We start from the raw sequence: 25,963 nt of genomic DNA, 5'->3' as shown, positions 1-25,963 counted from the left end.
TCTCTATCACTTAGCTATTTATGTAGTAATTGTCAAAGAAATAGATGACTTCCTCACCTTGTATACCCTTTGTTAGACTTTATTAATTAATGAAAAGAGATTACTGTTTATTTTACTGTAAATAATTGTAGCATTTAGAGATCTGCAGGAACTCTTCCTTCAACCAGATATGACCCATTCAAAATATGCATTCCCAGAGAAGCTGTTGATTGTCCCCATCCTCCATCATGTGAGTGGATTTGAACAGTGATGTTCTTCTGGTTCAGACTGGTTCACCCGAACCAGTAGCGGAAATTGCGGGTAGCATCTAATTTAGGCACTTTTTTAGCCAAAGTCCATGTATGGAAGGCTGAGTGCGTGAACGGATGTGGCTTTTTTTAGCCAAAGCGCATGCGCGGAAGGCTGAGTGCACGTGCAGACACACATACTCACATTTGCTAACTGGTAGGGAAGGTAACTGAGTACCACCCCTGGATTTGATGCCAGGACATAATATTTTAAATTGGTCTTATAAAAAAACCTTCCCTAAGAAGTTAGCTTTGGGTTTTGGTTTTGGTTTGTTTTTTTAAAAAACTTACAGAATCTGGTAAAAATAAGTTTTTTCTGGACAGAATTTGGTTGTTAACTGATTATTGCTACTCTTAGGAGTAGCAAGAGTCATATCCTGGTGGTGCAGTTGTTAGAATGCAGTATTGCAGGCAGATTCTACCCACTGCCAGGAGTTAAGTTCTGATTGGCTCAAGGTTGACTCAGCCTTGCATTCTTCCAAGGTCAATAAAAGAGACCCAGATCATTGGGGACAATATGCTGATTCGGTAAATGCTTAGAGTGTGCTGTAAAGCACTATGAATTCTAAGTGTTATTGCTATTTCTACTCTATAGAAGCAATTTATAGACTTTCTTGATAAATCCCCGCACTGTTCTACAGGGTGGTTGCCATGAAAAGGCTCTCTTTGGGTCCTATCAGATGGAACATCATAGATAGGACTTGCATCACAATGTTTTCTTTTGGATCTTTCTTGTAAAAAGTCTAAGGCAGATTTGACAGTATATTCTTGCTTACTTGAATTGAGATTTTCACTTTTATTACTGTTGACATATTAAGCTCTTTGTATTCTAAGGTTTTAGTCCACATTAGATTATGTACGCTGTGCACCAGTAAATAACACATAAGCTGAAGCGAAACTTGAATATTGATGCTGAAACTGAATAATATATTTAAATTAGAATGGCATTTTATTTAAAAACCAAATAATATATTAAAGAGTCATGGATTTGTTTAAAAAATAAAAATATATGATATGATTTTTGTACACGTTCAGTATATTCAGTACTATTTTTTACTTTTCTCGTCATTGCAAATTTATGTTTTTAACTGAGGTCAAAAGATTTTTACACATTTAAACATTCATTTTTTATAGCTAAACATCTCTGATTGTTAAGGTGAGGTATGAATAAATGCAGTGGTAGAAAAGATATGATAAACAATGACTTAGTTCCATATCTGTTGGTTTGTTTATAAAATCGTCAGAGGCTTTCTGCTAAACAGCAGTCACTTAAGTTTATTTATGACTCTGAAAAAGATGTACACTATTACTTAAGTAAAACATTGTATTCCAACTTGTTTGGTTCAATATTTCTTCATCCTGAATTGTTCTTTGGCATATGAAGACAGCTTTAGATATATAGCTGGTTGCACAAATGACTTCTGCATTTATTAATATTACATGCTGTACCTGGGAGAAATAAGACAATCAAGGTGTGGTTTTAAATGATATCTACAACTGCCCTGTTTCCCTGAAAATAAGACGTTCCCGGATAATAAGCCCAATTGGGCTTTTGAGTGCATGTGCTAAAATAAACCCTTCCCCAAAAATAAGCCCTCCCCAAAAATATTGCAGCACAGCAGCAGCCATGAAGTGACCAGGCTTGCTGCCTTCTTCACCTCAAAAATAATAAGACCTCCCCAAAAATAAGGCCAAGCGCTTATTTCAGGGTCAAAAGAAAATAAGACCCTGTCTTATTTTCAGGAAAACATGGTAGAATAATGTAATGGAAAAACTGTGTGCTCAAATGACAGTTTCTATTACTTATTGCCATGTGGTTGATTTTGTAAAGAGTCTATAAAGTGATTTTGATGCAGCTCAACAACCTTCCTCACATAATAGCATTTTCCCAATATTAAGATGGCTCCAACCTTGTTAACCAGTCCATATAATAACTGTGATTTTGGAGTATGTTATGGTTTAGCTTTGTTATTCTGTATTATGTGTTTTGTTTAACTTCTCTTTTATGCTTTTCACCACGTTAGCCATACAGTGTTAACTACTTGAAAATTGAGCAGCCATATAAATCATTTAAATCAATACAAGAAATAAATAAAAAACAAGGTTAGTACTTTGAGGTGCTATGATTTTCTCTTATCAATGCAATATGCCTTTGAAGCTTCAATCAGCAATTCCAGAAGCCACAACAGGCATCTGATGAATGTGCACAACATATTGGAGTTAATGCAATAAACAATGTAAACAAATTAAGACCCTGAGCTGTTTCACTTGCTCTTAGAACTAAGCGACACGTGTTGTTTCACATAGAAGTGTTCAGGAATACTACACTTAACTTTAGATTTGAACAAAGAAATTTGCAACCCTAGACTTAATATCTTTCTATCAAAACAAACACTTCTAAAGTGATGTTTAACATTATATGACCAAAACCAAGGAGAGTACATTTGCAGGAAATCCTAGGTTGAATTGAACTCAGTTAGACTTCTTTCACTTCATATTAGATTAGGATTTGAGCTTGCATCCTCAGAAATCTATCCAGAATAAAAATAGCTTAATCTTATTTTTAATTTTAATATTATAGATATATCCATGTAACAGCATGCCCATACTATAAAACTGTCAAATGTACAGATGACACTAAGATGGCAGGAATAGCCAACACCCTAGAAGAAAACCTCAGGATCCAAAAAGATCTTGACAGACTTGGGCTCTATCCAACAAAATGAAATTTAATGTGGAGATACGTTTTATACTTAGGCAGGAAAAACCAATAGTACAAATGCAGATTAGGTGAAATCTGGCTCAAAGCAGTAACTGTGTGAGGGACCTTGGAGTCCTAATGGGCAATCACTTAAATATGACCAAGCAATGTACAGCAGCAGTCGAAAAAAACCTAATACAGTCCTTGATTGTATAAAAAGGCATAGAATAAAAATCACTTGAAGTATTAATACTACTTTATAAAGCCTTAGTAAGGCCACACTTGGAATACTGCATCCAATTTTAGTCACCACATTACAAAAAAGTTGGTGAGACTTTGGGAAAAGTACAAAGAAGAGAAACTAAGCTGATTAAAGGCCTGGAGGAAAAAAAGCATATGAAGAACATTTGCAGGATTTGGGTTTGACTAGTCTAGAGAAAAGAAAGACTAAGGGGGGGGGGCATTGTGATCATGACAGCAATAGCCCCTATCACTGGAACAGCTAGATAGTACATCTTTTAAATTAAATTTGAACTGTGAGCAAGTTCAGCTCCTGGACAGGGGTCAATCTAATTTGGACCTTATTCAAAGCTGGGAGAATATCATTATTAGAAAATCACGTTTATTTGGTGTGAAGTCTATACATGACAGTTTCCTTAATTTTAAAAGGCAGGAGATTAAATGCAGTTTGATCTGTTAGAGATAATTGGAAAAGCATATTAGCATTTGTGAGTAATTGTATTACTGTTTCCTATCTCCCTTTCCCCAATTATTACAGGCTGACTTATCTCTACCATCTCCTGTACTGTAATTCAACAGTTGCTTGTTGATGCAGTTTATGGGGGATTTTCTGAAATATTTTGGGGTGACATTGATTGTTTCCATCTTTACTTTCTAGTATAATTAATACATGGCATAGGATCATTCAGAATGAGCTAGATTTATCTGCAAATAAAAGCAAAAAATTTCTAATTGCTTCCCAGGATTGCATCATGAAGGGAGGAATCGTAAAAACTTGAGATACCAGTTTAACTTTACCTCTGAAATAGGTCAGCATTATTTCCCTACAACAAAAAAGTATGCTCTCCTTTAAATTAGTTCCATTCTGAAATAATTCCACCTGTGTTTTATTTACTTATTCATCTGTTTATTTATTGGTTCAATGTCTCAAAACTTTGTTGTACTTAATAATGCTATATTTTTCCTTTTTAATATTTTCCCTTTTTATATTTAATAACTAGAATATATTTTAAACTGATTTAGGGTTTTTTTACAAAATAAACATATGCATACTTACATGTGTGTATTTCTTTGTGTGTTTATCTAATAAAACAATTTACAAATGAACAGGGAAGCTATATATTGAGCAGGTTTCCTAATCTCTATTGTATTATTATATCTAATTAACATAGTTTATGTTTCAACACTTCATTTTGGTTTTAGCATTGAGATGGATCCAAAATCTAAACTAAGGGACAAAAGAAATCCCCTGTGTTATTTTACTCTGCTTTGAGTTGCTTAGTAGAGATAGGTGCCATTAGTAAAAGTATAGATAAGAAAGATTTCTTCCTATAGATCTGGCCATAAAAGACATATTGTTTCTGAGATTCTGGACTCTGCTTTTTCAGCTCTGCCGAAGTAGTTTCCAATTACTTCTAAGATTCCAAGGCAATCTCTTGATAATATGAAATGCATTAAGTAAGTTTTAAATGAATATATAGCTTTAGGCAAGAGGATTCTTAAAGATCAGGCAAGGGCAACCAATTATTGCTTCTTTTCAATTGATATAATAAAAGATAATTACCTTTAACCTGGTGAAAATCACTATATACTTGTACATAATTATGGGAAGGTAGTCATGTTTTATAATCCCATACTATCTAAAGAGAGTGTTATTATTCACATTTTACAGTAAAAAATAGCTCTGCTTTTGCCTATTTTGTTACATGGAGATAAGCACTTCGATATGTCAGACAAGACCTAAAAATAAGTTGAATGCAGTAGGAAGGCAATATCTAATGCAAATATGTTTTATTATTAAAGCAAAAAGAGGAAAGTCAAGAATGTATAAGAATTAAAGTCAATACGAAAGTGAATGAATGAAATGAGTACATTGAAGCGGTTTGTTCATAGAGAAAATGAAGGATGGTCAAATGGTCAAATAATGCATGAAAGAAGAGTTAATAGATCTAGAGGAAAGAGGCAAAAGAAAAAGTTATGTTTTAATGGAGTTGATATGATCCTGAAACAGGAGGGGTTAGAAAGATTGTGTAAAGAAAGACTAGTTTTGAGGATAGGAATGTATGAAAAGGTATAGTGATTATTTTGCTATAAAATTAGATTTTATAATGTTTCCTTCTTATTGCATGCCTTTAATTTATTTGGCTTATTGTTCTTCAGTTTGAAAGGGAATAGAATGGTATCTATGTATATATGTATGTTGTGTGCAGAAACTGCATTACAACTTGCAACATGTTATCATTAATAGGTTTTCCATGCTGTCAAGACTAATATTGATGGCTCATTCGTTTTAAATTAAGTTAATTGTGTTTTCCACAGTGGCTTGCATAAATGTAGAGACAATTAGTAAGAAGATTGGATAAAAATTCGAAAAGTTGAGTAGTAAAATGGTATGAAATTCAGTAATTAAAGCATAGCAAGCTGTTGGATAGAAGAATATGTGTATTTGAGAAAGTCAATGGAAATGGAACATGCAGATACTTTTGGAGAATTAGTTCAACTGATTCTTTATTTTCTCTGCTTTTTCTAATGTAGCAAATTAACTTTTCTCTTTTTGACTTAGGAAATGAGGATATTAAGCTTTTAATCTCTGCCTCCACAAAAGGAAGAAAAAGTAAAAAAAACAATTTAATGTCTAAGGTCTTTCTTTAAAAGCTTTTCTTAAAAATAAAGTGTATATTGTTCCATCCTCAGTATTTTTTGCCAAGCTTCTGGGAGAGATAACTAATTGCATTTATTTGGAAACTGATGACTAAAATGTAGTACTTTCAACTGATAATAGTCATATTTAGCTCTCTTTTTCCCATCGGTCTACTTTTTTCCCCTGGTCAGGCTTTGGTAGATATGTTTTCCAGACATTGTTTAAATTGTTATGAATAATACTAGAACAATATGGCAGATAGATGAATTACTCAAACTATTATGATCATAATGAACAACTACTCTTTATAGGCAGTCAATTGGCACAATTCTTTCTTGCATATATTGCTTTACAAATAAGTGCCCTAGCCATTTAGACATCACTAGCACTGAATTCAACAAGTTGGCAGAGTCAATATTTTATTTTAACAATCTATTTATCATACAAAAAAAAAAAGAATTAGGGAGTCTCTTTTTTTGGAAGAATTTTTTATTAAACAAACAACACAAAAAAATCATCATCTTACATTACAACTTGTAGAAAGTGTGTCAATTGGTTACAATTAGCTTTCATGCATCTCTTCCACAGTCATTACTTATATTCATATCAAATATCAAAGATTCTTAATGAGTCTTACTATCAACATAGCATAGTTCTCATTTGACTGAAGTTATTTTAATGTCCTTTTGCCTAAAATAATCCATAGTTAAAAACACAACCACCTGATGGCATTTTATTAATTATTACAAAAATCACCCAATAACCTTAAGCCTTTATAACATATTCTAAATAAAGATAAGTTGCCAAAATTTCTAAGCCCTTTTTTTTCCAAGTCAGTATATACAATTTGTGTCCAAGTTCCTTTTGTTATGGTAATTAACTGTATCCCTTATCATTATCATTCCATCACTAGTTGTTATCATTAATATTGGTTAACAAAAGATCCTTTACTGTTTATATCCATTTTCTTCTCATCAAACCAACACGTATGTGTACCTTATTGCCATTATCGATTATTTATTTAACGTAACAATCTAAAAGTTACTAACCAGAAAGGATTCCTTATCAGATGGACACACTTTCTCTTTCTGTTTCCTTCCGTTCCGGAGCCGTCCCAACTTCATCAGCCTCGGCTGCCTTTTGTCGCCAGCTTGAAAACCTTCTCTTGGGTCAATCAGGGACTTTCCGGGGTCCCTGAGATCAGCAAGACATAGGCTTCCTGTTCACCGTCTCTTCGGGACAGTTTAGGTCCAATTGGACCACCCAGTGGCAAAAGTATCGGCAGCGGTCTCGGAGCATTGAGACCACACGTCCATACCATTGCGACGTTAGGTCCTTCTCCTCAAGAATTAGAGAGTCTCTTGAAGATACAGTCATAACTATAAAATGGGTTACCATTTCCCATTGTTATCTGTTCGTGTCACCTTCTACCTTTATCTCCATTGGCAACATTTCTCCTTTTCCTCTAGACCCAACCAAATCAAATAGATCAAGGAAGCTATTCATTTGGTGCATTTATTTCATCTTTTGCTTTGTTTGTTTTTGTGCTTTTCCTTCCCTGTATTGTGCCTCTTTTTTATAGTCTTGAAGTTGTGCTGTCCCTAAAAAAAGAAAGTTATAAAATAATGATTTTGTTAGTATCAATAGTAAGTTTATGTGTATAAAAGTATAAAAATGATACCTGTAAAAGTAGCTAACATCATGTTCCATTATTCTGTCAAGAAAACCGAATGGGCATTTACATGCAGGATAATGTGAATCTGAAACTAGAAGACAAATCCCCAGGTTGGAAAGTATGTAATGAACTATTAAGAAAAAAGAAGAGGGGAAATCCAAAGGACATCCAATTGCTGGTGTTCCTGGATGTGAATGGAAAGCTTAATGCTGGAAAATCATGTATTCCATTAGAATATGGAATATTTGAAAAAGAGGGAAGAGAAGATTAAGCTTGGAACAGAAATACTTAGATTGAGCATTCGTAGAATCACCTGTCTGAAATGTACTAGAATGGATCACTTCACATCACAAATACTTAGCTTTTCTGTTGTTCAATTGTTTCTACAATTGTAGAAATTATCATTAAGGAAATGATGTCAACATCAGTGCTTGGTTCAATCAAAACTATGGTAAAATTATCTCAATTTGAGTCCATGTTCATGCGCCAATCAAAGATGCATTAGAGGTAAATATTGAATGGTTGTACAGTATGGCAACTTGTAACATCTTATCATTATATTTCTTTTTTAAAAATCCATATTAATATCTTGTGTAGGTAAAGAATATGTGTAATGGATTAAATTATATAGAGTGTCTAAAGAACTCTGGACTGAAATTTTAAACCCAATTAAAGATTTGCAAGTAAAAGGGTTCTAAAAGTTAAAGAAAATGGCTGTCTGCTGACACATTGAAAACAGAAAGGGAAAATGTTAGCTAGACAGAAGTTTGATCCTGAGATATACAGAAAACAAGAAGAGATAAATAGCTGCAATGAGAAGAAAGTGAAAGGAACAACAAAATAGGGATGGATTGATTTAAGAAAGATACAGAAAAGAAGTAAAACTTTATGAAAAAATGGGGACATTAAAAATAAAATAAATATCTACTGGAAAAATATATAGAAGACCTGTTTGGCACTAAAAATGAAGCTCTGCTTAAATATTTTGTTGTTTGTCAGTTCATAAAGAATCATAAACACCCTAAGGAGTCCTAAGAACAATAAAATAAATGAGAATATTATGGTTTTATTTTGTTTATTGTTGTCTCTGCCTTTTTATTAAAATGAATATGGATAGGGAAAGTAAAAAAATCTTTGTCAAAATGTTAATCACTTGGAGCCTTTAGCTAACAGAACAGTTGCTGGCTCAGTGGGTTTTAACTGACCTTTTCTTGTAAAGAAGAACATTATTCTGGTGTGATCTATTAAAGCTTTGAATTCATTTATGTTCTGTTCAGTGGGAGCAATTTTATGTATATTATCAGGCTGCTTAAAGCAGAAGGAGCAATTGAATTGATTGGCAATTGAACATTCAAAAGAAAAAAGTTAACCTCGGTGAACCTCCCGGTAGGACCATTTTAACTCCAGGTGGATGTTTCCATCCAGTGATCCCAGCAATTGGCTAAACTAAATTATATCTGAAAATGAAACTTAATCATAATAACAATAACATACCTCTGTGAAATAATCACCCCTAGAGAGACATTACTCTGTTCCTTAATCTGGCAGGGATTTTCAATTATCATTGAAAATCACAAGTATATGACTTTATATCAGCATATTAACCACCACATTATTTTAATAGATTATATAACAGATATAGCATACCATGTTCTAAGAATTTGATAATATTTGATAATAATTTATTAAATTTCTATGTCATCCAACTCCCAATGACTTGGGGCTGCTTACACCTGTTAAAACATTTACAAATAAAGAACCACAGTAAAAACAAATACAACACAAGAACAACAATGGTAAACAAAACTAACAGAAGGGAACAGAAAGAAAGAACAGGGCATCTGTTATTGTCTCCAAAGGCCATGGTGAAGATATGGTGATTGGTACTTGATAAAGCAACATTAGAAATAGGCTTGTGCATCTTCTTTTGGTTGTGCTCATAAGATGCAGTAGGAAAATCTGAAATGCAGGGTGGAAGTCCAACCACAGGGGGCATTTGCAAGGTAGCAAAGCAGTGATTATGAACATTTAAATATTCAGAGAATACAGTACTTAAGAATTCAGAAAGTACTGATTTGAAGAGGGCCGATACTAAAGAATATGTTTCCTAATTGTGACTGTGTTACACAGTTTCTAGTTTTGGTTTTCAGGCAAAAAATTGTATTTTCAGGAAACCCCTCACTACAGATTCCTACAAAAAAACAAAAATACTGTACAGATGAGGTTGTTTTCTATTTTTTCTATTGTCTATATTCTCTCGATTTATCTCGCAAGCACTGGCTGTCTGGAGGACTTGCAGGTCACTTGCGGGTTAATTTTTTGGATTTTCCTTAACATCCAAAGAATTCTTCTGCTCCAGAAAACCTGCCTGTGCCCCCAAAACATAGCTAGGTGTGGGCTGCCACTTCAGGCAATCTCTTCAGTCTGCCATTTTCCATAGGAAGTCCCAAACAGTAGTCATTTATGAGAGCGCAAAGTTGTATATCCGATGAGATACTCCAGCCTTAGCTGATACCTGAAAAGTATGGAAGCAGGCTTTGTTGGCGGCTTGTATTTATGATTAATATCAGTGGTAATGTTCAACCTGGCTGTACTTAAACCTATTAAGCAAAATTAGACAGAAACTGAGAACTGTCCTTAGAAGCTGATTCAGTAGCACACCCTTACCTTAAGATATTGAAGACTCCCATCTGTCCTTTTATGTAGTTGTCTTCTAGCATACAGAAGATTGTCTTCAAGGAGGTTTATTATCATATCCCCCAAGGTAATTGTGTAATTATACTACACTTCATAATGAGTGTATTTAATGAGAACTATCTGTCAAAGAAAGATCAGAGGCCTAAAATGCTTAGTTAGAGTTGTTTAAGCATAACCTGATTCTGTAGGGTTTTTTAAAGTAATATTCTTATCCCACTAAAGTAGCATAGATCTAAGATCACAGCAGCAGATTCTTTTAATGATCATTACTGAGCAGCATGAAGTCTCTTCTTGTTCTTATCATTCCAGCCTCAGATATACTTATTTTTGCATTTAATAGAAAGCTTTTGTCATTTTGTAGTGGCTGCTTAACTTTTGTGTGCTGAATGCCTTTAGTAATGCAATATTGTTCATCATAACCATAGAAAATTCTCATATATTTAGTTGACCTCTGAACTCATGTTGACATTTGGAAGAGACCATTGTGTCTATTTGGACAACACTTTTGTTGTTTGCTAAATTATGACTGATACTTTATCTTTCAAAACTGTTCCGTTTATTTCAGAATATAACAAGGCTCAGTACAGTTCACTGTTTTTTGACAACAAAACTAATGATGTGCTGATGACTATCGCGACTAATCTAATATTTGTGCTAAAAGGGTCGCTAATAATTTACAGCAGCAAGCAGTGAGCTAACAATTAACACATTTGTGGATGCAGAAAAATACAAATTTGAAATGAGTCAGGCATCAGCTGCCGTACTGAGAAGCCATGACTGCATTTTTCTATTAGGAATTTCTATGGAATTAGTATATTTAACATATTTGAAGCAAATGTGAGAGACAAAATAACTATAGTCATTGAAAGGTGAAAAAAATAGAATTGAAGTTTTAGATGTAATATCTGGTTCTCAAATTGTCTGGCTTTTAGATATAGCCTCAGTACAGTATTATTGGAAGAACTGATTAATAGTTCTGTAATATTAAATTTAATGAAAATGTATATCCACAATTCAAATAATTACTCAGATCTAAGTCCTAATATAAACAATAAGATATAGATCAATGGGATGATGAATTATGTCTAATGCAGTTGGCTGGCTGGGGAGTCTGGGAGCTGAAATTCAAACATGTTAAAGTTGCCAAAGGTGAGAAACAATGGTCTAATGTGTTGAAGATCATTTTGTGCTACCTGAAACTGAGTTTGGCACAGAACCTTTATTTCTAAGTTCAATTCAAATATGACATTTGAGCAGGATTAATATCGAGATCTTTTTTTACATACAAAATCTTCCATGTTTATAAATTTTAAAAATGTAATACACCAGTTTCATCTGCAAGGAGATTAAAGTTTTAACAGTTGCTTTTAATTAAATAAATATATATTCACAGGCATTTGTTTTCTCATTGTTACAGAAGTGGGAAAGACCCCACTTATAAATCAAAGATTGAATGTTGAATTTACCAGTATTTTTAACAGGTATAATATCACAAGAACTGATAAGAAATAAGAGCAGATTTTTTTCTAGTTATTGCTTCAGGCTATAACAAAGCACTTCATGAATGTTGAGATACCTTGTTTTCTTAACAGATTAACATAGAGGTCACTATTTTACAAAAGTGTTTTAGAAAATAAATGTGTTAACCTTTGGTTTTAAGCAATATACTGATATATATCTACTTACAGTTCCCTTTGCTTTGTTGCAGCAAGAGAAGCTAGGTGACATCTGTTTCTCTCTCCGCTATGTGCCTACTGCTGGCAAGCTGACTGTTGTCATCTTAGAAGCAAAGAATCTGAAGAAGATGGACGTGGGAGGCTTATCAGGTAAGTTGATGGCAGGAAGCATATAGTAGAAAATGTACCTGATATGCTTTTTAGTAGTGGGGCCATGCAAGCTTCCAATTCAATTCAAAGAGGTGCTCCAGAACATGCAAGAACATAAACACCAGTTTGCACCTCATTAAAGCTGGAGATGTTGAGTTTGCACTCCCACACATTACAAAACATGTCTTACAATTAAAAGCTGAAGCACTGCACAGCAATGCCTAATGGTTTCTTGTTCTTAGAATATGTGAGTTATTGTTAATATGCAGGAATGAAATGTATATGCAATATGACAGCTATATCAGCAATGTGAGTTTTGAATAGATTGGATATACAGCACGTCTGTTCCTATGTAATTCCTCACCTGTGCTTATCAAGAGCAGCACAGAAATTAGACCCAGTGTTTTGTTCGAATGCTTCAATACATTGCAGTACTGAAAGCCCAATCAAGAAATGTGGGTAAGTGTTCAGTTCTAAAATACAGTTACCTATAATTGAATAGAAGGTTTACCATGATCATCTATTATAATGCCAATGTTGTATAGGAATTTTTGACTGGGTTGGTTTAATGTCTTGCTTTTAGCAGTTCTGGTAGGCAGTTATAAAATAGTCCTCTTTCTCAATATATTGTCCATGTAATACTAGAGAGACAGAGATAGTTTCTACAATGTCACATAATGTTATCTTACAGAAATATTCATTCCAATTTTATCACATCCCATTTCAGTGTATATGGAAGACTGGCTGCTGGAATTCTATGTGTATTATTTTGCTGTCTGATCAATATCCAACTATTTCCACTAAAGTAACCAATGTTGTGTTATGGCCGGCACTAAAGGACAGCGGTTCATTTGCTAGGGAATTAGCAAAATCTTACTTATAATGCTTGAATATCAATATGTTTGTATACAAAACATCATTGTTTTTATAACTATTACAACAATGAAAATAATTATTACTATATATTTTCTATGATAATTGACTGAAATAGTTAGAAAATGTATATTTGCTTGCTTAGGTGATGGTTTCTCTTCAGATTGTATAAATCTTTCTATAAATCCTTTTGCAGAAAATCATTTTTAAAAACATTGTGGTAAAAATGTGTAATTCTAGCTATGTTTTCTTTATAACAACAAGCCTCTTGTTATTCTAAAGCAAGGGGAACAATTGATCACTGTAGCATTAAAAAGTTCAGAGTACTTTTGCCTTTTCATAGCCTAAATTGTCAGATATTACAGAAGAGTAGGAAACACAAGAAATGTAAGTAATACACCTGATTAGCACATTGCCCAAGGAAATTAGAATTGTGAGGTGTGTATGTATGTTTTCAATATACATTTTTCCAGAAGAGTATCTTTTTCATGTCAACCTCCCTCCTTAATAGTGAAGTCATTTCTTAGCTTCCAAGACCACTTTTGGAAATCTTCATGCAAGTTATTGTGAATAAACTGCAAGGTCTTCTATATAGAAGAGGGGTAGGGGAATAAGCAAGTTATTTTATAATGGACACAAAATTGCTTTTTCCAGTTTTTCTACTGAGCAAGTTGTACATCATGATAGAGGTGAAGAATTCAGTTTGAACTTAAACTAAATGTTACCCACATATTTGGCAGCACTTGCTGTCACCAGAGAAATCCATTATCAGCAGAAGAAAATAATGTAGAGTTGCATTTGTGTGTATCTGTGAGTGGGAAGATGTGAAAGAGTATGAAAAAAATGGATGTGAAATGAAGCTGCTGTTTCATGAAGAAAAGGGGAAGAAATATGTAGAAGAAAGTGGGGAGCATATTGGGAACACAGCAGGGGATCAGATTCTGCCTTATGAAGATAGAAATGACACATTCTTCCTCCCACATCCAATTCTTTTAATTTAAGTAGAATTGCCGACTTTCTGGGCAATGTCAACAAAGTAGCTATACAAACAGTTCTAAGACATTGTTGGTTCTGCACAAGCTAATATTAAGCAGAGTGGCATATAAAATCCTGATAGTGAAGCTTGGTGTTATATCCAGAATATTTCTATTCAGATGTTATGCCTGAGTATGTAGTATAAATCAGAGGAATTGGGATTACCCCTGCATTTGGCCAGAAACTTGCATTCTGACTCCTCGTTTCACAAAAGATTTTGTTTGTTTGCGTATGCTCCCTTGGCAAATCTCCTTATTTAATACAGTTTGATATGCAGGTGTGGGAAAAGATTGGCACATTTAAGCTCATCTTTTTTCCTGAGAGAAATAGCAAAGCAAAGAAAACTTCATCGCCAGTTTACTGCTGTTATTTTCACTTATCAAAACAATCTTTACATTCCATTAATCGTCCAAAAAATCATAACTCCTGGAATGCCATCAAATTATTCTCAAGAAAGGCAAAGTAGCTTGTATATCAGTAGTTAAGAAAGAATTCAAATACACAACATGGAAAGTCCTTGTTTTTATCATTATTATAATATCAGGAGTATCAAAGAAAATGAATGAGGTTTTTTTCTGCTCCACAAATATCATCTATTGTACCTCTTCCCAGCTGTAGCGACTCAAACTTAATGTATTATAAACCTAGAATGGCTCTGAAAAGACTAATGTGCTTCACCTGATCCTGACAATCAACCCCCTCCCAAAAAAAACACATCCAAATCAGTGCAGAAATAAAGTGTCTTTCAGCATGTCTATTTTCCCACTGTTTATTTCTGAACCCCCATTTAAGTCCGCATTTGATTTCCAAAAGAGTTAAGGAACATCCACATCAGAAGTAAACAAATCCTCCCTAGCTGTATAATCTCTTTTTTCATTCCCCATAATACCTATATGTCCTGGGACCCAACAAAAATTATTGTAAAACGATCATTACAAGTATCTGCTTTGTAACCAAATAATATGCATTAGATTGTTTTTTTAATATCCTACTTCCCTAATCAAGTAACTACTGTTCTTTCAAATGGCCATCCAAAATACCTTCCATAGCTAAAATATTGTTATTGATTTACAACATAACTGAAAGCCACTCAGAAAGTGGAAGTCCTACAAATTCTAAAAGTAGGAACAAAAAGCTGCCTTCAAATTCAACTATGTTCCTTGAACTGTCAATATAGTTTGAATATTATTGACTCCAGTGCTGATATATACTGTAATAGATTCTAAAGGCAAAGATATTTATTTATTATTAATATATACAGCTATTCATTTCATATAATGACTCTGGGCAGCTGACAATTAAAAAGTAAATAACAGATAAAACAAGCAAAATTTAGAAAACAACATCAGTAACATAAAATAGCTGCCAATGACATTCATAACATCCTATTTTCAAGTTAACCATGAATACAGTCAAGAGTCCAGGTTAGTTGATAGAACCACATTTTGAATGCCTTGCAAAATATGTTTTGGTTTTGTTTGTACAAATCATACACATCATCAGATGGATCCCTACAAAAGGAAGAAAAGTGCTTTCCTATAATTATTTGGAAATTCCCGATTTTGAAACACTTGAAAAAGAATTCAGAATAACAGTTGGAAGTTACCTTGGATATCCTCTAGTCCAACCCACCTGCTCAAGCCGGAAATCCTTATATCATTCTGAACTGTCCAATCTCTTCTTCAAAACCTTCAGTGTTGGTGTATTTAATACTTCTGAAGGCAACTCATTCCACTGATTAATTGTTCTCAGTGTCAGGAAATTTCTTCTTACTTCTAAGCTGGATGTGTCTTGGTACATTTCCATCCATTACTTCAAGTCTTGCCCCCAGGTGTTTTGAAAAATAGGTTGTCACCCTCCTCTGTATGACAGCCCCTCAAATATTGGAAGATTGCTATCATGTCACCAGTACCCCTTCTCTTTGTTAGATTAGACTTACCCAGCTCTTGCAAACGTTCATCATATGTTTTAGCTTCTAGTACTGTATTCACATTTGTTGCTCTTCTCCGTATTCTTTTTAGAATTTCAATATTTTTATATCATGATAATCAAAATTGGATGCAATATTCCAAGTGCAGTGTATAGCAATACTAATACTTTACATGGTTTTGTTACTGTTCCTCTGTTGATGCAGCCTAGGACTACACTGGCTTTTTTGGCAGCAAACAACACACACACAATTCTTCCTATTTCTTGTAGAGTTATTAAATTTTGAAATGTCTACATATGAATCTATTTTAAAATGAGTCCCCAATCTATTCCATGAAAACTGAGTCATTAATTGAAACTTCACTTAACTTGCTCAAGCAATGTCCATTTTATTATTTCTAATCCATATAGTGTAATCATCTGTATATGGGTTTACCGCTACAAGCAGAAGAATTTAAGACAGATCAATTTGCATTATATTAATCAGCCTGGAACAAAAGATACTGTGCTTCCTTGATTCAGAGAGTTGTAATGTTCCATAATTTAGTAAATACTAAGTATCCATAATATATTTTCTTGGATAACTGTCTGGATTAATTTATAAAATCAACCTTGTATATATAATATACCTCTTTTTGAATATCTAGTGACTCAGTTACAGTAACCTTAAAACAAGCTTGTTCCACTCCTCTCAAACTATAACACAATTAGCGATTGTAAGTTAGGTTAATAGTAGAAGCAAATATTTCCAAATCCTACTTGTCCAGCTTTGTAAAACAACCTGAGATCTTGAAGGCTAACAATCTAGGGTTTCTTCTCATGAGCATAGTTTTGAAAATATGTTCAAATCTTTCCAGTTGAAGATGGACTAAAGCTCCAACTACAGACAATCAGTCCCAGATGGTAAAAAAAGAAAATGATTTTCTGCATGTCTTTATTGCCATCTAGTGGCTTCTGAACTTTCTAGTAGCCCTGAATAGATCCATTTTGAAATAGGTCCAGAGAGTTCCATTTTAGCAGTAAATACATTCATGTCTTACATTTAATTAAAGTACATTAAATGAAAGCTCAAAACAAATCATGCCCTGCTACTTACAGAAACTATTTACTACTGTTGATGAAAATTATCTCTACAAGCAAAAAATGCCCCATTGGATATAAATTGCTTGTTTAATCTTTAATTAAATTGAACACCTGGACTCCATTAGTTAATAAAATCCAAAGCTAATATGCTTTGTCTCTGAATGAAAGATAAAGTGATTTGCTGCAACAGGCAAATTCAGATGGAGAACAGGAATCTTCAACCTTCCTCCAAATGAAAGTGAGTACAGATGTAGTTTTTTAAAGTTGTATTTTAATTTAAATTTATTCAAGGGCAAACATAAGGAATCTAATCCTTTGAATGAAGAACTCAAATCTTTGCTTTACTTCTCAACATAGTCCAGATCAGATCCATGTTTCTGTCTATAATTGATCATTGATCCATTTATTTTAATTGGTATAATGTGTTAAAATCTAACATACAAAATATTGATCTATAGCAATACCTACACCTATTAGATTCATCTTCAGGTAACATTTAATTTGACCCTACAGATTCAAATTTAATAATATAATAAGATTTTATAGGGCTGTGTTTTCTATAATTTGAAATAGTATGCTAATAGTCTATCATGAGACCTCAATTTGACATGTAAAACATAGGCATACAAATATATCCCTTGTGCCACTTAATAAGTGGTAGAAGGAACTACCATTAGTTCAGTCCAGCCAGAAACTTGAAGAAAATTAGGATCTGCATCTCATGAATTCAAAAGTCTGGATAGCTGCCGGACGCCAGTAGGCTGCCCCTATTTTCTATATAATTGCTGTTTTTTCTCAGCTCTCCACTTTGACAGCTTCATATAGAGATGACTACTATTGATCATATGAACTTTCTTCATTTCCCTCTTTTTCTTATTTATAATAATAATAATTATCTGAACAATTTTACCCATATTCTACAAATGACCATATTAAAATGTTGCATGCATCAGTGACATGGCATGTTTAACACTGATTCTTTAAGCACTTTCCCCATAAGTCTTATTAACTATTATGTTATATGTTTTGTCAGTTGGTTAATATTTCACAGCCTGGTCACATTTTCATGGTATTTGTTGAAAGTTCTCCTTGAAGCTTTGATTTTCAGCTGATAATCTTAGTCATCCTGCATCTATGCCACCACTTTGCAAATAACTCCCCATTTAGCTCTTGACCTGATTGGGGGGTGGGGAAGTAAATCAAATAGTAGTCAGAAGTTGGCATATTGCAAAGTATGGATTGTCTGCCTTCACCTCCACAATCAAATATGTATTTAAGACCTCAAACAAAAACAACTTTCTTACAAAATGACAGTTAAGAATGCCTGTACCCACTCCTTCAGGAGTGGTACCTAGGGATGGTGGCAAATAAGCCAATCCACCCTCAAATAAAGCTCAGCCCTCCAGACGACAGAGATTGTCCACTGTCAAGCCTCCTGACAGCAACCAAAATGTCACAAAATGTCTTGATTTAAGGGGGAACTGGCTATGCATTATCCATACGCTCTTGTTCTGCAGTGTTATGCAACTGTTTATTAATTCATATTCCAGAGAATATGAGAAATCTATTACATCCATATTATTTTCATGTAAACAGTTACAAAAGCAACTTGCCATCAGCTTGTTGTATGTTTTCTAATTTTTCAGACTAGCCTATACTCTGATGCATTTATCCATGTTAGCCATTTGTTAATGAGCAAGCCTGCTAAATAGTTATTTTGTGGAAGTACTTAATAATGTTCCCAAATATGCCCGTCAAGCCCAAAAGTTTGGAAATCGCTACTATAAAGTAACTCATCCATTAATAGCACATGCTTGTTACTGATATGGACTCAGTATGTATGTATCCCATCACTATCAGAACTAAGGAGAAATTTTGTGACAGAACAATTACTGTAATCAGTGGAACAACTTGCCTTCAGCAAGTTGAAGTGTGAATGCTCCAACACTGGAAGTTTTTAAGAAGATGTTGGATAACCATTTGCCTGAAGTGGTGTAGGATTTCCTGCCTAAGCAGGGGGTTGGACTAGAAGACCTCCAAGGTCCCTTCCAACTCTGTTATTCTATTCCATTCCATTCCATATAAAATATATTATCCACTTAGCTTTCGTTAGCCTCTGCTAACATTGTCAGAGTGTAAAAACTACTATTGAAGAGATATTTGGCTTTATGCATCATTGATCAATTTGGCCATTGCATGTGTGATAGACCCATCCACCTGCCTCCCATCTGTAATTAGCTCTATCGTTTTTGCTTCAGACATGTTAATCGATGGAGGCGTAACTCCTGTTGCTTCCTCTCCTAGTGCGCACAGCTTGGATTGCTCCTCCCCAGGGAATGACGCTGAGCTGTCTGATGTTACTTTAATGGCATTGTCTCCGGTCTCCTCCTACACACCACTGCTCCTCTGCCTCACAGGCACATTTGATATATCAACCAGATTCATTTGTTGTTTTGCCTGTGATCTTGTAACCAGTCTGGCTTGTTCCTCATGTCCATGTCTATTATGCTTGAAGCAGCTCTGCTTCAAGAGCTCAGCATTTGGCCCAGGCTAGCTGTGTCTCTGCAGGACAAATCTGCATGCCCAAAGGGGGGGGGGAGGGATGCCGTCAATCTCTACAATATAGATGGATGGATGGATGGATGGATGGATGGATGGATGATAGATAGATAGATAGATAGATAGATAGATAGATAGATAGATAGATAGATAGATATTCTTGAAACTAAATAGTTATCTGTTTAAACCATTTTCAGTTTTACTATATATTACTTTATTTGATATCAGATCTTTACAATTTACAATAAATAAAATTATTTTTAAATGCAATATGTTAATACAAAAATATATTCATTAAAAGGGGAAAGAGAGAGAAAAGGAAAATAAATAAAACTATTCATCAATAACATTCATACAGGGAGGTTCAAATCCAGTATCTTATTAATTTTTAAAAGGGACAAAGTTTGTAAGATTTTTCATATTGCCTGCCCATAATCATTTAAGTAAGAACAAACCTATGTGGGGAAAAAAAACAATAATTGGTCACAGAATAGATATGATTTTCCAAGACTGTCTCCACACTTTCTGTTTTCATATTCTTTTTTGCTTTTTACTTCCCATTGCATTTTTCTCATATATAGCTGCATATTCAATCATATGAAAAAAAATCTTTATATAGGATTTTTATTCTCATTTCTTAGGTCAGAGATGGGAAATTATGGCTCTTTTATGACTTGTGCACTTCAACTTACATAATTTATTTTATTTATTTATTTATTTCATCAAGCATGAATTAAATAACAGATATAAGTATAAACATGATTATGTTTAAATGAAATGAATATGAATACAAGGGAATATTAGGACAGGGATGATAGGCACACTGTTGCGCTTATACATGCCCCTTAAAGACCTCTTAGGAATGGGGTGAGGTCAACAATAGACAGTCTAAGGTTAAAGTTTTGGGGCTTTGGGGAAGAAACTACAGTATCAGGTAGTGCATTCCAGGCACTGACAACTTTGTTACTGAAGTCGTATGTTCTGCAATCAAGTTTGCAGCGGTTTAACATAAGTTTGTATCTATTGTGCGCTCGAGCTTTGTTGTGGTTGAAGCTGAAGTATTCATTGACAGGTAGGACATTGTAGCAGATAATTTTATGTACTACGTTTAGGTCGGATTGAAGGCGGTGAAGTTCTAGATTGTCTAAGCCCAACATTTCAAGTCTGGTGGCATAAGGTATCCTGCTGCGAGAATAGGAGTGGAGGACTCTTCTTGTGAAATATCTCTGGATTCATTCGATTGTATTAATGTCTGATATGCAGTGCGGGTTCCAAACAGATGAGCTGTATTCAAGAATTGGTTTAGCAAAAGTTTTGTATGCCCTAGTTTGCAGTTCAATATTACCGGAGAAGAAGCTTCGCAAGATTAGGTTAACAACTCTTAATGCCTTTTTGGCAATGCTGTTACAGTGAGCTCTGGCACTTAGATCATTTGAGATGAGTACTCCAAGGTCCTCAAGTCATAAAGGAGCCATAATTCCCCACCTCTGTCTTAGGTAGAGAAATCAAACAAAGGAAAAAAATCATTTGCCTACCTAATAGCTATATCCATACAGAATTGAGTCTATTTACTTAGCTTTGCTTCTCACCATAGCATCATTATGTCAAATACTGAGGCATGTGTGCCTTTTTGCTGTTTTTCTGATGCAGAAATTAATTAGTGATCATTCTAAAACTAACAAATTTTGCAGCATATATTGGATTTATCTTCAAGTCAGTTCTAACAATTTTATCCTTGTTATATGCTGAAAATCTAATCAATTTTTTGCGTCCCTTTTTCACAGCATGTAAATGAAGCTTTCCCAGATTCAAATTATATTGCATGTAAAATGAAACTACACTTTTCTGCAATTAGAAATCTATTTTAAACACACTATTCACATTCAAAAAGGGTTACAAAAAAGGGTTTAGAATATGATTTTTATAGAGATGTTGAAAACTCATGAATTATGCAAAGCAGGCATTCTATTTTGATAGCTAGATGAAAATACAAAAAAACTTAAAGTAGCAATTGTAAACTTAATATTATTGAAATACTACAAGTGTCCTAAATTTCCCAATAATAATTTTGAAGTAAAATTTGAATAAACTTTATGGGAAAAGTTAAACAGTAGTAATGGTGAAATATTTCAAAAGGTAACAATAGCAATAACACTTAGACTTGTGTACTGCCCATAGTGCTTTACAGCATTGCCAGAGCAGTTTACAATAAATATTATCCCCAACAATCTAGATCCTCATTTTATCAAACTTAGAAAGCTAGAAGGCTGAGTTAATATCCTGCCCCGTCAGGATCAAACTATGGGCAGAATTAGCCTGTGATACTACATTCTAACCACTGCACTATCAGGTCTCCCATAATGTGTGATCAAAAATGCCAGTCTGTCTATCTGTCAGTCTATCAGCAGCTTCCATGGAAAGCAGAGGGATTTCCAAAATGAGATTCCTCACAAGCTGTACTGTCAGAAGTGGAAATTTAAACAACCCTATGATGTCTGACATGCCTTATATAGCCTATTGGCCTGGCCATTAAAATCTATAATATAATATAATAAGAGGACCTCTTAAAAGTAATAGTTGTACTAGTTTTATCTGTTTAAATGCATTTGTTAGTGATAATGGGTTAATGTAATAAGTGAACTGTAACAGAAGACGTATGTTGTCGATAGTGTTCAGTTTAAATGTTTATGAAAAGGCATCTAAATGGCATCAATAACATTACTTCTTTGTCTTGCAAAATTAGTATTTTGCCCAAAAGCTTATTTCTAGAATGAAGTATCAGTAACAAATACATTTATTTATTTATTCATTTCTGGCACAAAGAGCATAAAGACATCATACCTATTGTTTCTGTATCAGCCTTTCAGCCATATTATGATGTAAAATATATGGTTTAAGTTGTAACTTGCTAACATCAGCCTACCTTGCCAAATACGCCTTAATGATATGCTGTAAAGTATAGCCTTAAGGTGAGTGTGTAGCTTATAACTTGTCATTCTGTGCCATAGTGAAATTTCTCTCAACTTTGTTTTTTTTTTCTGTCTATAAAAGGCAAAGGATAATTAGCTATATTACAAGAATAAGTTAAGATAAAGATGCTACCACTTTTCCCACTAGAAGATAAATAATAATAAATTGCCTTCACTTCAGGAGCAGTCAGGCACTAAATTCATAAATCATGCAGGTTCCAATTACAGAAGTCAGTGTTGGTACACCTTCTTGAAGCAATTTGTCAGAGTAGAATGTAAACTCATCAACAGGTTTAATTCATTTTTAATATTGTAGAAACCTGCTGGGTTATTTGAAATACTTGCTGGAAAAGTCATTATTTCGTGTTTTGGAAATAAGGATTTATAGGACAAAAATAAACACTGAAATGTATCACCAATAACTGAAAGAATTGATTAAAAAGGTAAATGTGATTTTCTTTAAGATACATGGTTTTATTTGCAAAACAAGGATTCCATTAACAAGCTCAGACCTGGAAACAGTGACGTGCGGTGAGGTTTATGGCTGGTGAGGCAGTCGTCTCCCCCGACACCCCACTGACTAAAGCACTTTCTTTCGCCTGCCTGAGCCTAAAGCACTTTCTTTCGCCCGCAGCAGAGCTCAGGCGGGTGAAAAAAATTGCTTTAGTCAGTGGGGTGTCACGGGAGAGGAGCCTAAGCATTATCTCCTCTCCCCCGACACCCCACTGATTAAAGCACTTTCTTTCTCCCACCTGAGCTTGCAGCAGCCCACCTGAGCTTTGCCACGAGCTCAGGCGGGTGAAAGAAAGTGCTTTAATCAGTGGGGTGTCACGGGAGAGGAGAGAATGCCTGAGCATCACTGCCTGGAAAGGTATACTACCTTCAAGGAAAATCTTAAAATAGATTAAAAACTTGGGGCTAATGTATGATTTCATCCATAGATATCTTCATGCTATTATTTATATTGTTAGTGAATGTGTGGGATTTTAATAATGCAGAATTAGTCCAATAATATTTTTGTCATTAAAGAAATATGGCAGCTCTGTCCACCACATTATGTAGCACACTTCAGTAATAATTCTTGACTCATAGCTAAACATTTCTTTCTGTTTGTTATCCTAATGTATTCTTTTCATCTGCTCTTTGGTATAGTGAAGAATATCGCACTGCATTGTTTAAATAATATTGATTTGTTAGTTTATTAACCTTTGTTATAAAAGAAATCTCACAATATACGGTGTTGATTATACTAACAAATGGAATGCCAAGGTCAGAGCATTCACAAATAAACCCATAAAGGTTTCCAAGGAATTTCAATAAATGTGTGCTCAGACCAGAGATACATTGGATGTCTGTGAACTTAGAGACTATCCTAGCACAATTTAACAGTATATCAGAAAACCAGAATAGCAGAGTTAGAAGGGATCTTGGTGTCTCTTCCACTTGAGACTTAATATCATTCCTGACAAATAGCTGTCCAATCTCTTCTTAAAACCTTCTCGGTTGAAGGATCCACAACTTCTGAAGGCAAATCATTCCACTGATTAATTGTTCTCATTCTCAGTGAATTTAAATATGCTCCTTTAAATTGTACAGTGGTTCTGCTTTGGGCAAAATAGATGTTGTCCATGCATAAGGGTGAATTCTAAAGTCACATGAACTTTTGCACCAAACCAGCTTTATACCATCCCTTATTCCCATTCCCTGCCATAACAAATTTACATAGTATAAGCATAATTAGAGTTTTATGGGCTTCTAGGGGACAGTATAACCATATCACTTGGGTTCACAATCTAATATGTATCCACAGTGAGAATAGTTGTTCATGGTCCACATTCTGAGATGTATTAAATTGTTCACAAAAGCATTTCAGGAGAAGCATGTCAGGAGAATGATTACTTGTTATGTGTGTCATTGGGGTAAAGCTACTTGGGCATCCTTGATTTGACATTGTTGTTTATGGGACCATTAACACTGGAATAAGGCTATCATTATCAGAAAACCATTTAAGTCAAAGAAAGACTCCTTTATCTCTGTATTTAATTAAAATCGGTGCTTGGGAACATTGGTTTTCTTAACAAAAAACACTTTAACTGCCTTCCCTTCTCAAATCCTATTCTAAATTCAAGAAAGGAGATCTACTTTTATGGACTGGCCATGAGTCAGCAACCTGATAGCCTGCAGCTGTTTTTGCATTACATTTTTTATCATTGGCTGAAGTTGATAATAATTGAAATTCAAAACATCTGGATGATAATAGGATGCATATTCCTGAACAAAAATAAATATCCAAAACCTGCCAGTTTGATGAGATTACTTCTCTCCAGACCGGTCATTGTTGAATGTTGATAAACAGTCTTACTTTAATGTGTTGCCTTTCTAGTGTTTTTTCCCTTTCAGGGAGAAGAGTATTTATCCTGTTTATGTTTCTTATGAGATCTTTTGTCTGTGATGTGATGAATGTGCTAGTCAAGATTTTCTGCAGGACTTCCTTTCATTCTGCTGAGCCTCCTTGTAATTTACAGAGAGCTGTATCTCTTATGCTTTTTAAATAAAAATATTTATGACAAAGCTTCCACATGATCTATACTGCTGTATTTAATACAGTTTGCCAAACACATATAATCCCTTCTAGGCAAAATCCCAAAGCATGCACAGTCTCTGCAGAAACTGTTAGTGTGTCTAATATCAGGAACTTGACTTTTTATTATTTGATCTAGAAAAAATCACATTAACTGCCCCTGCTGGATGGTTCAAGTTAAACAATTTTAGATCTTGGTAACATTCCATTCAATGCAATATCAAGACTGACCTGAAACCTATGATCTGATGAAGGTACTGTTTTGTTGCTCAGTTACTTTACTAGTAACTTTAAAAAAAACTTTCACAAAAGTCCAACTGGTAAACTATATTTCTGTGAAACTATGTTTCTTCATTTTTTAATTGTATTGGGTTGACTCAATACATACTGAGAAGGATTTATTTTTAGAAATATTAAATCTTTGGTCGCCTAAATACAGTATTCTTTTCACTATTCACATTGGCATTTACAAAGAGGTCTGGTGGCTCAGTGGCTTAAAACCACTGGAATTGTTGGCCAGAGAAGATCAGCTCTCTGCATTCCAGCAGTTTGAACCTTAGTACTGGGTGATGGAGTGAGCTGTCACTCGTCTCAGCTTCTGCCAACCTAGCAGTTCAAAAGCATGTAAATGTAAGTAGATAAATAGGTATCACTCTAGTAGGACTAACGTCAGAAGCAATCAACCAACTGGTGCTGGACCAGCCCAAATTCAAGGTGAAAAGCAGCAGAGAAAAAGGCCCAGGTGATGCTGACACTTCCCCACAATATCTTTACCTGCTTTGTGTGTGGACCTAGTTCACTCCCTGTGGTGCATCCCAGATAGCACACAAGTGTGAACTGAATGAACTAGCAATCTTAGGCAGCCAA

At 34.4% G+C, this 25,963-nt stretch overlaps 1 protein-coding gene across 2 annotated transcripts in view; it reads left to right on the top strand.

The window, feature by feature from the left end:
- Positions 1-25,963, top strand: part of SYT1 (synaptotagmin 1) — a 111,376-nt gene that overhangs the window by 48,640 nt on the left and 36,773 nt on the right. For both annotated transcript variants that reach the window (XM_032221550.1, XM_032221549.1), the window contains exon 6: positions 11,950-12,067. In XM_032221550.1, coding sequence (XP_032077441.1) covers positions 11,950-12,067 — 118 coding nt within the window. The remainder of the gene's footprint in view (positions 1-11,949; positions 12,068-25,963) is intronic.

Source organism: Thamnophis elegans, chromosome 7 (assembly GCF_009769535.1).
Source record: "Thamnophis elegans isolate rThaEle1 chromosome 7, rThaEle1.pri, whole genome shotgun sequence".
NCBI lineage: Eukaryota > Metazoa > Chordata > Lepidosauria > Squamata > Colubridae > Thamnophis > Thamnophis elegans.
Note: the sequence above shows the minus strand (reverse complement) of the source record. Positions and strands in the feature narration are given on the sequence as shown.